This window comes from Hyperolius riggenbachi, chromosome 1 (genome assembly GCF_040937935.1).
Source record: "Hyperolius riggenbachi isolate aHypRig1 chromosome 1, aHypRig1.pri, whole genome shotgun sequence".
Taxonomy (NCBI): domain Eukaryota; kingdom Metazoa; phylum Chordata; class Amphibia; order Anura; family Hyperoliidae; genus Hyperolius; species Hyperolius riggenbachi.
In genome coordinates, this window is record NC_090646.1 from 240069871 (window position 1) to 240082039 (window position 12169).

The 12169-nt window shown below is 42.7% G+C and overlaps 1 protein-coding gene across 2 annotated transcripts in view; it reads left to right on the plus strand.

Moving 5' to 3' along the window:
• Nucleotides 1-10780, plus strand: part of LOC137504065 (alcohol dehydrogenase 1-like) — a 90841-nt gene extending 80061 nt beyond the window's left edge. For both annotated transcript variants that reach the window (XM_068232008.1, XM_068232019.1), the window contains exons 7-9: nt 3934-4069; nt 7085-7223; nt 10354-10780. In XM_068232008.1, the coding sequence (XP_068088109.1) occupies nt 3934-4069; nt 7085-7223; nt 10354-10378 (300 nt within the window). In that variant the 3' untranslated portion in view covers nt 10379-10780. The remainder of the gene's footprint in view (nt 1-3933; nt 4070-7084; nt 7224-10353) is intronic.
• Nucleotides 10781-12169: the final 1389 nt, after the last annotated feature.

Genomic DNA, 12169 nt, shown 5'->3' on the forward strand with positions numbered 1-12169 from the left:
TTCAGGGGCTGCGGCTGAAAGTATTAGAGCCACAGGATCCGCAAGAGAGTCAGGCAACTGGTATTATTTTAAAAGGAAAAACCCATATCATTCTCGGTTTAAGTTCCCTTTGAAAATCCAGCCCTGGTTTGTTTGGTCACTTAGAGTCTCCTATTTTTTTGTCTTGTTTTAGTGTAGGGCAATTTTCCTTTGCCAATGTTTCTTATTTGTGCAGATCAATGAACCATTGGCATTCCCTGTTCAGAAATTCAATGATGCTCATACTGGTTCTCAAACCCTAAATCTATATATCTCTGTTGAAGCAAGGATATGGCTGTGTAGATGGACGTTCTATTGGGGAAAGGGGGCACTGTCTACATTTAGGAGCAAGACCCAAAGGCTTCCAATGACTTGGTCATTTGTAACATTAATAAATTGTTTGCTTTCTGTCTTGTCACTTTTCTTATTAAAATGTTTCTTCAAATCGGTAAAGGGCAGCTATGTCTTTCTGTACTCATTCACATGGGACAGAGCAGATATCTTGGGGTCTATTTTATTAAAAGTGGAAGGCAGGGCTGTGCAGAGGATCCTCAAGGGGGTGGTGCTCAAATTGGAAAAAGGGGCCCTAATCATTCAATCAATTGTGTTAAATTGTGTATGTAATAGCCCCTCTCCACAGAAAGCAGTATTAGGCAGTCTTGCACACCCCTCCCCTTTGATGTGGGCCATGAGAGAGTACTGGGTCTCATAAGGGTTCTGACCATGGATGGGTACTTGGTGCTATTTGTGTGCCGGCCATGGAAGGGTACTAGGTTCATACAATGGCTTGGGAACTTGGTGCCATGTGACTACTGTGCCCTGTAGGTGTGGGTGTCGATTATGGGGGTATAGGGTGTCATGTGAGTCCTAGGTGCAAATACTGGATGGCAAGTGGGTACTGGGAGTGAGTACAGGATGCCATGCTGTTGATGGGTGCTGGCTAGAGGGATATTGGTCGTCATGTGGGTATCATGTGGGTACTGAATACAGATGTTGAGTACCATGTATGTTTTCAGTGCAGGCACAAGGTGTCATGTGGGAGTTAGGGAGTTCAAGGGAAGACTCCCTAACACTGCAGGGTGGTCTCTTGAGCGCGTACCAGTAGCTGCAGCTTTGAGCGCTTTGAGTCCGACAGGAGAAAAGGGCTATACATATGTTTGGGTTATTTTTATTAAGTATCATGTGGGTGTTGATTGCAGGTACTCAGTGCCTTGTAAGTTCTGCGAACGTGTACTTGATGTCATGTGAGTGCTTGGTGTGAGTACTGGAAGCCAAGTGGAGGCTTGGTGCAGATGAAACATGTGGGTGATGGGTACAGGTACTGGATGTCATATGGGTGGCAAATACTTGATGCCATGCCTACACTGGGTGCTGGCTATGGGTGGGGCATAGTGTCTCATGTGGGTTCTGAATGCAAGTACTTCAGGTGCAGGTACTGGTTATGTGGGTGCATGTGGTGGGTGCCATGTAGAGGCTGTGTGCAGGTGTGAGTACTGGGTGCGGTGTCAGGGCTGGGTGCATGTACTGTGCCATGTGGGTGCGTGCACTAGGTGCCAGCTATAGGAGGAAGGGGTGCAGATACTGAGTGTAATGTGGCTGTTTTAAAGTGCCATATGGAGGCCCGATTTTAATGTGTGGGTTCAGGGAAGTGGGAGGTCACTGTGGGTGCTGCTGTGAATGGTAGAAGTGCTGCTAGGGGAGGGAGAGGTCACTGTAGTTGCTGGGGGAGGCAGAGGTCAGTGTAGTTGCTAGGGGAGATAGAAGTCACTGTGGATGCTGGGTGTTGGGAGAGGTCAATGTGGGTGCTGGCAATGGTAGAGGTCAATGTAGGTGCTGCTTTTGGGATGGTAGGTCCCTGTGGGTGCTGCTGGAGACAGGAGGGGTAGGTCAGTGTGAAAGCTGGAGGAGGTCACTGTGGCTGCTGGAGGAGGGAGAGGTAAGTGTGGGTGCTGGGGGTAGGCAGGATAAATGCTAGTCATGGGAAGGGAGAGGTCACTGTGGGGGCTAGGTGGAAGGAGAGGCCACTGTAGGTGCCAGGTGGCTGAAGAGGTCCTTGTGGGTGCTGAGGGAGAGGAGGGAGAGGTCACAGTGGGTGTAGCTGTTAGGGAGACACCATCTTACTTGCTCCAACACAGCTGACAGAGTCACAGAAAGGCCACAGGATTCCTGTCCTGAGCCTCTTCACTCCAAAGTGTCCCAGGTGGGGGTGGAGCTTCCCGCAGTTAGGGACAGAGCTTCTTTTGCACAGCCAAAGGGGCCCTTTTATTGAAAATTTAAAACGAGCCCCCCAGCCCACACATGCCTGGGGAGCATGATGGGAGAGGGCACACAAAATGGACAAAGCATGTGCCCCACTTTGACTGGATAGCTGGGGGAGGCTGGTGAAGCTGAGGGGTACACTGAAGAAGCCCCAGGTATAGCCACCTCATTTTTTTTTTTTTTTTTTTTTTTTTTTTACTGAGTTCAGGTATTCTGTAAAAAATATGACACCTAAGAAACCATTAAAATGATTGCTTCATACAAAAAAAGAGCAAAAGGTGTCTGGCACTGTAGCTTTAATGCGTCACAGCAAGTGTACAATCATTGTAACATGAAACACAAGGACGAAGTCCGTGGAAAAGGTGGTACTTATCGTGCTCTGCTGAAGGTGGGGAGGCAGCTGTGGGCGCCAGTGGGTGCACGGCCTTACAGCCGTTTCGCAATGGGATGAGCCTTGCTTCTTCGGAGGCTAATCGTGCACAATGTGCTGGATGGAAGCGGCCATTAAATCGCCTGCTTCCGTGTAGGGTCCCGCCTACCTGTAGGGAATGACGTGGGGCTCGGCCATAGGGTGGTACAGATGTGTCATCGTGAGCGGCGCTAATGCGTCACTACGTTACGAGGACGCAGATGCGTCACTGCGTATAGATGACGCGTATGTATGGAGCTTCAAAGTGTTGCGATGGCAACCTAAACCGCCCCTGGGCCGCAAAACCAGGGGGCGCCTGACGCCGCCGACCAATAGGGGGACGGGGGGCGGGTGCGTAAACACGCATCTCGGCTGCCAGGCAACAGGTAGAAAACAAATCTCTGCTCCATCCACGCAAGGGGTAGGATGTATTATCCATATCTCTGGGCTTATTAGCTGAGCGTGGAGAAACATGTAGCACCCATTCATGCCACATACTTAAAGCATGTATGGGTAGTCCCATGCCAAAGGGTATACAGGAGGGGAGAAACAGGGAAGGGAAAGGGGGGTGAGGAAGGTGTGGGTGAGGAAAGTGGGGAGGAGGGCAGTGAGGCGGGGCACAAGCCCTAGATTCGAAGGCCCCTAAGAGAGAGAGGTGGGAAGAGATTGTGGTACGAAAAAGCCACTCCATTACAGGTAGACACATGAGAAGGTGTGCAAACACCTATTCAACACACAGACCGACTAAAATCGTGTTATCAACTATTGCAAGGATTGAAAAAAGTCAGATTTAAAGATTAAATATATTAAAACGGTCAAATGTGTGGCGAATATGGGAACAGGAAGGAGGAAGAAAGAAATAGGTACCAAAGGACGACAAGAAGAGCCATCATGCAGAGGAAAGATTTTAGGGATCAAGGATCCACGTGATCATTCAAACCAAGAGGGCCCATAGCGTCCGTCCTGAGAATCTACTTAGATTCAAGCTTAAGGAGCAATTTTTTTCCTATTACCGCCTCTGCGTGGGAGAATACAACGAAAAATTACGAAATTGAGAAAATAATGATTGCCAAGTTTCCAAAACCACTACTGTTCATCACTGACCTCCATCCTAGAAGAGCCTTATAAATGGAAACCTCAGCTGTACTTGAGAACTTAAGCCAACTGCATTTCTAGGCAGAATTCAATACAGTGAGAATTTAACAGAAGAAACAGTCCATATATATTTTTCATTTTAATCCTTGCAGGTTTCAGCATTTGTGTCCTCCAATCTTGGCTCTGGCACTACAGTTATTACTGGAATAGCTCCTTCCGGTTCCAAAATCGCATTTGATCCAATGCTGCTTGTAACTGGACGTACCTTGAAGGGGGCTGTATTTGGAGGTAGGCCAAGATTAAATTGTGTGCATAGCAAAAAAAAACAATGCACAGATTTTTTTTTTCCTCAAAGATGAATTTCCCAAAAAATGTTACTTTTGGGCGCTAGAAATTCGACCTTAGCGTGGTAACAACAAGAACTATACATATTGTGGGTGTAAAAAATAACTATATATAACGGCATTATATATCTGTAGACACTAGACAAGGGGCTTGATTCACAAAAGGGTGCTAACTGTTAGCACGGCCGTTTTCGCGCGAATTTTCGCATTGCGCGCGATCGCGAATTTTCGTGCGAAACGCTAACGTTTTCGCGCGCAAACGCGAATTTTACCGCGAAATCGATATCGTTTGCGCGCAAAAACGTTATCGTTTAGCGTGAAAATTCACGATCGCGCGCAATGCGAAAATTCGTGCGAAAACGGCCGTGCTAACAGTTAGCACTCTTTTGTGAATCAAGCCCATGGTCTTGCATTCAAACTTGCTGCAAATTGTGTAAGCTTGGAATAGAGATCCTCAAAGACAGTTGGCTTCTTCATCACAATGCAATTCCGATTTGCTATACCAATTTGTGACTTTTTTTTACTAGATCATAAGAACACAAGCAGTAAAAGCCCAGCATGCAGGACTTTAAGTGACACTGAAGCAAAAAAAACTTATGATATAATGAATTGTATGTGTATTAGGAATAATTTATAGAACATTAGTAGCAAAGAAAAAAGTCTCATATTTTTATTTTCAGTTCTATAGCTTTTTTTTTATATAATCATTTCACCATTCTCTAATAATTGCAGTTTACAAACTATACTCTGTATTTTAAATGATGATCAGAGCAGAGCTAAACTTTGAACTTCCCAGCAGAAAAACCTTAACCATCGCCAACCCCCCACACACACCCACGCACACACACACACAGATTTTAGGCCCCATTCACACTTACAAAATGCAAAACGCCGGCGATTTTTGCCCGTGATCTGCAGGCGATTACACGCGGAGAAATCACTGAACGCTGCGGCGATTTTGCTTCTATAGCACTAAAACGTGATCTCCAGGAAATCGCTTGAAAATGGTGCAGGCGACGCATTTGCGTTTCTGGGCGATGTGCGGTGATTAGCACAAATCGCCCAAGTAAGAACGGGCCCATAGGATTTCATTACGCTGGCACTTTTAAAAGCGCTAGCGTTTGAGCGTTTTGCTGAAATCGCAGCAGAACGCTCTAGTGTGAATGGGGCCCTATTAACCCCTTGTCACTTCTCAGCACTATCCTTTTGTGAGGGATATTTGTTGAGCCAGGTATAAGTTTTGGCTTGTGTTTGCTTTTCAGAAGGGCTGCTGCTGCACTCAGTAGTTAGTCCAACTGACCCAGTTGTATAGAAAAAGGACTGATTTAATAACCCTTGCAATGAAGAAAAAAATACATTATCATATCACATGCCAGTCCAAGTACACTTTAAAATTACAGCTTTGCTAAGCTATTACAAAAGATTAGTGATGATCGTAATCTGCCAATTATGATTATGCAAAATGTTGCATACATTTTCAGAATGACAGCTATTTGCAATTGATATTTGGTAAGTTGATTGATTTTGTGCAATCATTTGTAATTTCACAAAATTTTGCATATTTTTTTTAACAAATTTAGCAGCTAATAACAGAGCCCCTATACAGCCTAACATCAACAAAATTGCTAGGTATTTTTTAGGGGGAATCATTTGAACAAGTAAAAAATATATATTTTCAAAAAGACCTAAGAAAATTGATTTTACAAATGCAAAGGAAAATGGTTAAATTGATTTTCTCAAAAATTTTAAAACTTTTCTTTTTGACTTGTTCCCACTATTACCCTTAGAGAGACTCTGAAGTCTCAAAAAAAGCATCTTTTTATTTAATAAAAGTGTTTTACATATTAGCCCTAACTAAACCGCCGCATCCCTGCCGCTCTAATCTAACTAAATCCCCCAAAACTCCCCGGGGGGCAATCCGGGTAGCGCTTCAGTGAGAGGCAGAGCTATGAGCTGCAGCTCTGCCTCTCAGCGCGTCTGTCAGCCCAGATCGCGCCTCTCCTCCACCCCTCGCGGTCTTCCTTCACTGAGAGGCGGAGATCTGCCGCTGACAGACGTGTGTGAGGCAGGGCTGCAGCTCATAGCTCTGCCTCACACGGAAGCGCTTAGAGCAGCAAAAACCACGACCAAGAAAGTTGTGGATTTTGCAGGGGAGAGGGAGGGCGCGTTAAGGGGGATTTAGATAGTTTACAGCGGCGGGAATGCAGCGGTTTAGTTAGGGCTATTATGTTAAACACTTTTATTAAATAAAAATATGGGGTTTTTTTTGAGACTTCAGAGTCTCTTTAACATTTTTGGTACTTTGGTGCTGATAGCATGTATGGAGGCTTTGCTATTAACCACTAAAGCGGGCACACATTCTGTGAACATATTGCAAAATTGTGAAAATATAGTTTCTGATTATAGTTAGAAATACATTAATTACATTTTGCCCCCAAAATTTCACTACGTTTTCATCACTACAGAAGATATGTTGAAGCCAGGGGCGTAGCAATAGGGGGTGCAGCGGTAGCGACCGCATCGGGGCCCTTGGGCCAGAGGGGCCCCGAAGGGCCCTCCCTCAACTACAGTATTAGTTCTCTATTGGTCCTGTGCTCATAATAATCACTTCTATATATACATTGAGTAGTGGTAAACATTAACAAGCTCTTCCCCATCCCCTTCTTGCACCTCTGACACTGTAGTTGCCATTGGCAGGTTTTGGTGCGCCGTATCAATTGTTATGTATAGAGTGCCTGGGGGGCCCCATTGTAAAACTCGCATCGGGGCCCACAGCTCCTAAGCTACGCCACTGGTTGAAGCCAAGTAGGCAGGCTATGTTCTATTGCTATATGATAAAAGGGCAAGATAAGTTTCTGCTATTTCCCTCTTTTTAGTTATCGTAAGTAATTTGCACAGGTGATATTGTTATATTTGATTAAGTGATCTACCCAGGTAATAATGTTATATTTGACTTTAGGTTTTAAAAGCAAGGATTGTGTTCCTCAGCTGGTTTCAGATTTGATGTCAGAAAAATTCAAAGTGGATGCATTATTGACTCACAGATTGTCTATTGAGCAAATAAATGAAGGATTTGATCTTCTGCACAAAGGTGAAAGGTATGTCTCCTATTAAAAACAGCAGTCAACAGCAGTAGAGGGTCTGGCTGAATGTAGGATGCCCAACAGATGGAACAAGCAAATTTGCGTTATCAATCCCCTCAAGGACATAACTATGAATGGGGCTGGGTCACCCCACAACTTGAATGGGTGCCACTCCAAGCCTAAACCAGGCCCCCCATGCCCCCTACCCCAACCCTCTAGACTTGAAGGGAATGATATCTGTTACCTGCATGAAGCTATGGGTCACATCTTCTCTCCTCTCTTCACAGCATGACTGGTGTGCAGCTGCATACTTCCGTACACCTACTGAGTTTTTTGTCATGTGAACACCAGAAAGCTACACAGCACTATGTGGCGGCACATCGGCAGTGGGGGTGGTCATAGGGTCAACCGTTACATGCCTCAGTCTTTCTGTGAAAACCTCCATATGTCCAGTCTTCATACCAGAATGGCAGCAGGATCACAGTAGTGGCTAAAGCAACAGTAGGGGGGAACAAGTATCCCTTAGTGTGTAGTCAACAGCCACTAAGCATGGATGTCACCAGGAGATCAAAAACTTGTGTGTGGCTGTCATGGAAGAGGCATTGAAAGGGTGGGTGGAGGCATAGCAAGGAGTAAGTCCCAGTGCACACCAAAAACCTCTAGCAAATCCACAAAATGCTAGAGGTTTTTGAAGCAGATTTTCAGAGCGATTCTAGGCATGTTTAGAGAGATTTTCTAAACATGCCTAGCGTTTTTTGGAGCGTTTTTGTGTAGCAGATTTGATATATTGTTACAGTAAAACTGTTACTGAACAGCTACTGTAACAAAAACGCCTGGAAAACCGCTCTGATCTAGCGTTTTTCAGAGCAGTTTTCCCCTTTCCTATACTTAACGTTGAGGCAGAAATGCCTCAGAAATCTAAAAAATGCTGTAGGACAGGAGTTTGCATTTGGGGGAAAAACGGACCGCTCTGGTGTGCACCATCCCATTCAATTTCATTACCCAAGTGGTTTTCCCCCTGCAAGCATTTTAAAAAACGCTTCAGAACCGCTCTAGTGTGCAACAGCCCTGAGAAAGGGTACGGCTGGCCTTCTGAACCAGGAAACCCCAAACATGCAGACAGTTAGTGTGCCGTACTAGCAAGGCTTTTTGCAACCAAAATAGATGACTGGGAGCTACCGTATATTCTGGCGTATAAGACGACTGGGCTTATAAGACGACCCCCCAACTGTTCCAGTTAAAATATAGTTTGGGATATACTCGCCGTATAAGACTACCCCTCTTTCAACGCACACCACATTAAAATTAAAAAAAAAAAATCATATACTGGTGCTATATATGGACATAGTCTGGGGCTGTACTGTATGTGTTACCCAGCATATAAAAGTATAAAGTCAATTGACTGGTTGGATTGGTCAACTCTCCCTCTCCATAAGTGCATTGGTCAGCTCTCCTTGTCTACTGGTTTATCAGAGCGGTATGGAAGAATAGATCGCGCTATGCCCATAAAACACACCTCTTTCACCGGCCCACCCTTGTATCCTATTTACCTCCTTCTTTGCCTCTTAGATCTCGCATATATGCGCCTGCGCCTCTTCACTACAGTCCTTAGCAGTGAGATCTGAGAGACGGTCACATGATAGGACGTATCACCCTGTATCAATGACACCCGGCGTATAAGACGACCCCCCCCCCCCCCCCCAACTTTTCAGAAGATTTTCAAGTGTTAAAAAGTAGTCTTATACACAGGAATATACAGTATTAGGGCAACAATGACTATCATATATAAGTCTGAGAAAGAAAATACTAATGTGTGGAAGAAAGCCTACATATAAATAGCACATTATGACAGAAAAGTAATTTTCTCATCAAAAAAGACAGGACAGATATGAACTTTAGAATGCGTAGAAAATGATGATGATACACAAAAATTTCTAAAAAGTCTCAGCATTGCTACAGTTAAACGACCACTATTACAAAAAAAATAGGCAGTTAAAATCTGACAGAACTGACAGGTTTTGGGCCAATCCATCTCTTCATGGGGGATTCTCAGGGTTTTCTTTGTTTTCAACAGCATTTCCTGAACAGCAGTTGCAAAGTCTAACTAACAAAATCGTGTGCAAGTGATTAGGGAGGCATCTTACTATTTCGGCAGTTTAAGTGCTGTTCAGGAAATGCTGTTGAAAACAAAGAAAACCCTGAGAATCCCCCATGAAGAGATGGCCTAGCCCAAAACCTGTCTGTTCTGTCAGATTTTAACTGCCTACTTTGTTCACAATAGTGGTCCATTAAGAGTGGCATACAAAAATCAGCGGCTACAAATTCAAGCGAGACATTCACTTTTGTAATGCATGTTATATACTCTTTTCTTCAGCAGATATGTATGTATTGATGCTTTTATCAACATAGGACCATAATATTGAATACAAATTAATAACATGCCAGGCAAATGGCAAACTTGCAATTCCCACTGTAAGTTCATGTTTGCATGTTCAAAAAAGCATGTTTGCAAATGAATTCTTAATAAAACACATATTCATGTATGCTTTTGCTAGAGTGAACAGTGATGAGAGAATATGCCAATATACTGTTTGCATTAATTTTCATGAAAATAATGTAAAAATGTTTTCTTCATGTGAAAATGCCATCAAAAATCATTTTGTAATAAGTTTGTGATTTTTTTTTTCACATTTTTAATGAATTTTCACGCTAATATAGAATATTTTTTTCATGCTCTTCACAAATTTCTGCGGTAAAAATATTTTCACCTTTTTCACAAATTTTCAGAATGGAAAGAAAAAATCATTTTCTTTCACCATATAGCGAAAATGCAATGTATTTTCACAAATGTTTTCTTGAAATTGAAAATAGCATTTTCAATTCAAAAATTACTAGCAACAATTTGCAAGCAATACTGAGAGTGAACTCTGCTCCTATTGGCTAATGGCCATTACACCCAGGACCACCTTAGTTGAAAGGCCAAAGTCGTGTATTGATCAGGTATGCTGGGTCGATAAAGGTTTAGCAAATTTGATCAAAACTATCAAATCGTTAAAAAAATGTATACATTTATCACCAGTTTAACTTTACACATTATTATTGTATTGATGTTTGGCAATTTACACTTTGTTCTGCTCTCTTACAGCGTACGCTCGGTCATCCACTTCTGATTTGATTTGTTTTGCAAACTGAACCTCTTCTTATGAAGCCCAAGAGAATTTCAAGATCTTCTTTTATGATGATTAAAATATCATTCTGCTAAATTGTGGATCATATTTTTTGAAAATGCTAGTTCTTTGATTATCTTGTTGATGCACTCTTACCTTTATTTTCTCAAGTAAACGGCATACTATTGAGAAATGGAGAAATGCAGTGAGGAGCAAAGACTTTTCCCTGTGACCACTTTAAGTATCAGAAGTATCAGATGCACAGGAACTAGAACACTGGTTGTACTTATAGCCAGTGCTGTCTGTTTTCAGGTCTATATAAGTAAAGTACAGTATCCCTGGATATTGACCTGTAATGAATGCAGAGAATATCAACTTGGTTACCAAATAAAGGCATCAAGAATATGGCAATCTCTTTGATATAGATAAAGGAAAATGGTTAAAATTCAATGAAGTAAGACAGAGATTTGGTATACTAGAAGGGGATTTCTTGACCTATTCACAAATAACATCATGGGTGTCCACTAGAACTTCGGATATCAAGGCCATCATGACAAATACAGATTTTGATCACCTGATAAAATCTAGCAGAAGTGTATCTAACATTTATGGCCAAATTCAAGAACTAACCTATCCAAAAGATATACATAAAGCCATGGAAATATGGGAAAAAAATCTTCCCTAGCAAAGAAATTGGGGAAAAAGTCCTTCAGGGCAATAGGACAATACGTCTATACATTAAAAATGAATTATGGAGGACATCATATTTGATGTTGGTACATAGAGCAAAATATGCCTTTGACATAAAGTAAAAAAACCTGCCACGACATTATAGTCCCTTTTGTCCGAAATGCAAATTGGAATATTTGGGCTTAGATCATTGCCTATGGGATTGCCCACATGTCAAGGGGTAGTGGACGAAGACTGAGGTATGCCAACAGGCTACATAAGAAGGAAGTAGAGCTAGACAGGGAATTGTGTATTTTTAATTATTTCCCAAGAGAAATTTGAGATCCTAAAAAGAAACCCTCAGATATGGTGCAAACCATCATGGTAATGGCAAGATGATTTTTATTCATGAGGTGGTGGGAAAATCGACCACCAAGTATGAGTCTTTTGAAACAAGAACTTGCCCAAATCTTTGTAATGGAAAGTATGAGTATAATGCAAGATAGAAATAGCGGCAATAAGCTGAAGACATTGTTGGAAAGGTGGAGAGGCTTTATTCGTAACTTCTTTACAGAGGCCATAGCTCAACATCTGATCAATGGATGGAGATAATCTTGTTTTTTTTTTGTTTGTTTGTTTTTTGTTTTTTTCTTTTTTTTTTTCTTTTTCCATATGTATGTGTCTTGATCTTTTCTTTGAGAAGCGAAAAATATGTGAAAATTGCGCAAAAAGTGGGATCAACGCATCACCAGGCCGCCTCCGAGTGGCCTCCGATCAGAGATGCGCTGAGTCCCCCCAGAGACTGCAAACGCACCTTGAACCCAAACAGAGGCTCTGCATATACACCAAAAGCAAAGCTGTTAAGTGGGAGCGGCTCACCAAAATTGAATTAAATTAGTACATAGCAAGGAAATGAACAGCGCTACAGATGAGTGCCTACCTGCAAAAGAGTGCAAGCCCGACTTATGGGATAAAATACACACTGAGCATACACATGACCTGTCTACCACTGGAGGATGTTGGTTTCCTGTAACAGCTTGCATGCAACTTGTTAAGTACTTGTCCCTCCCACTGCGAGGAAGTCAATCCTCCATGGCAGGGGACCTAACACTAACTAAATCCTAC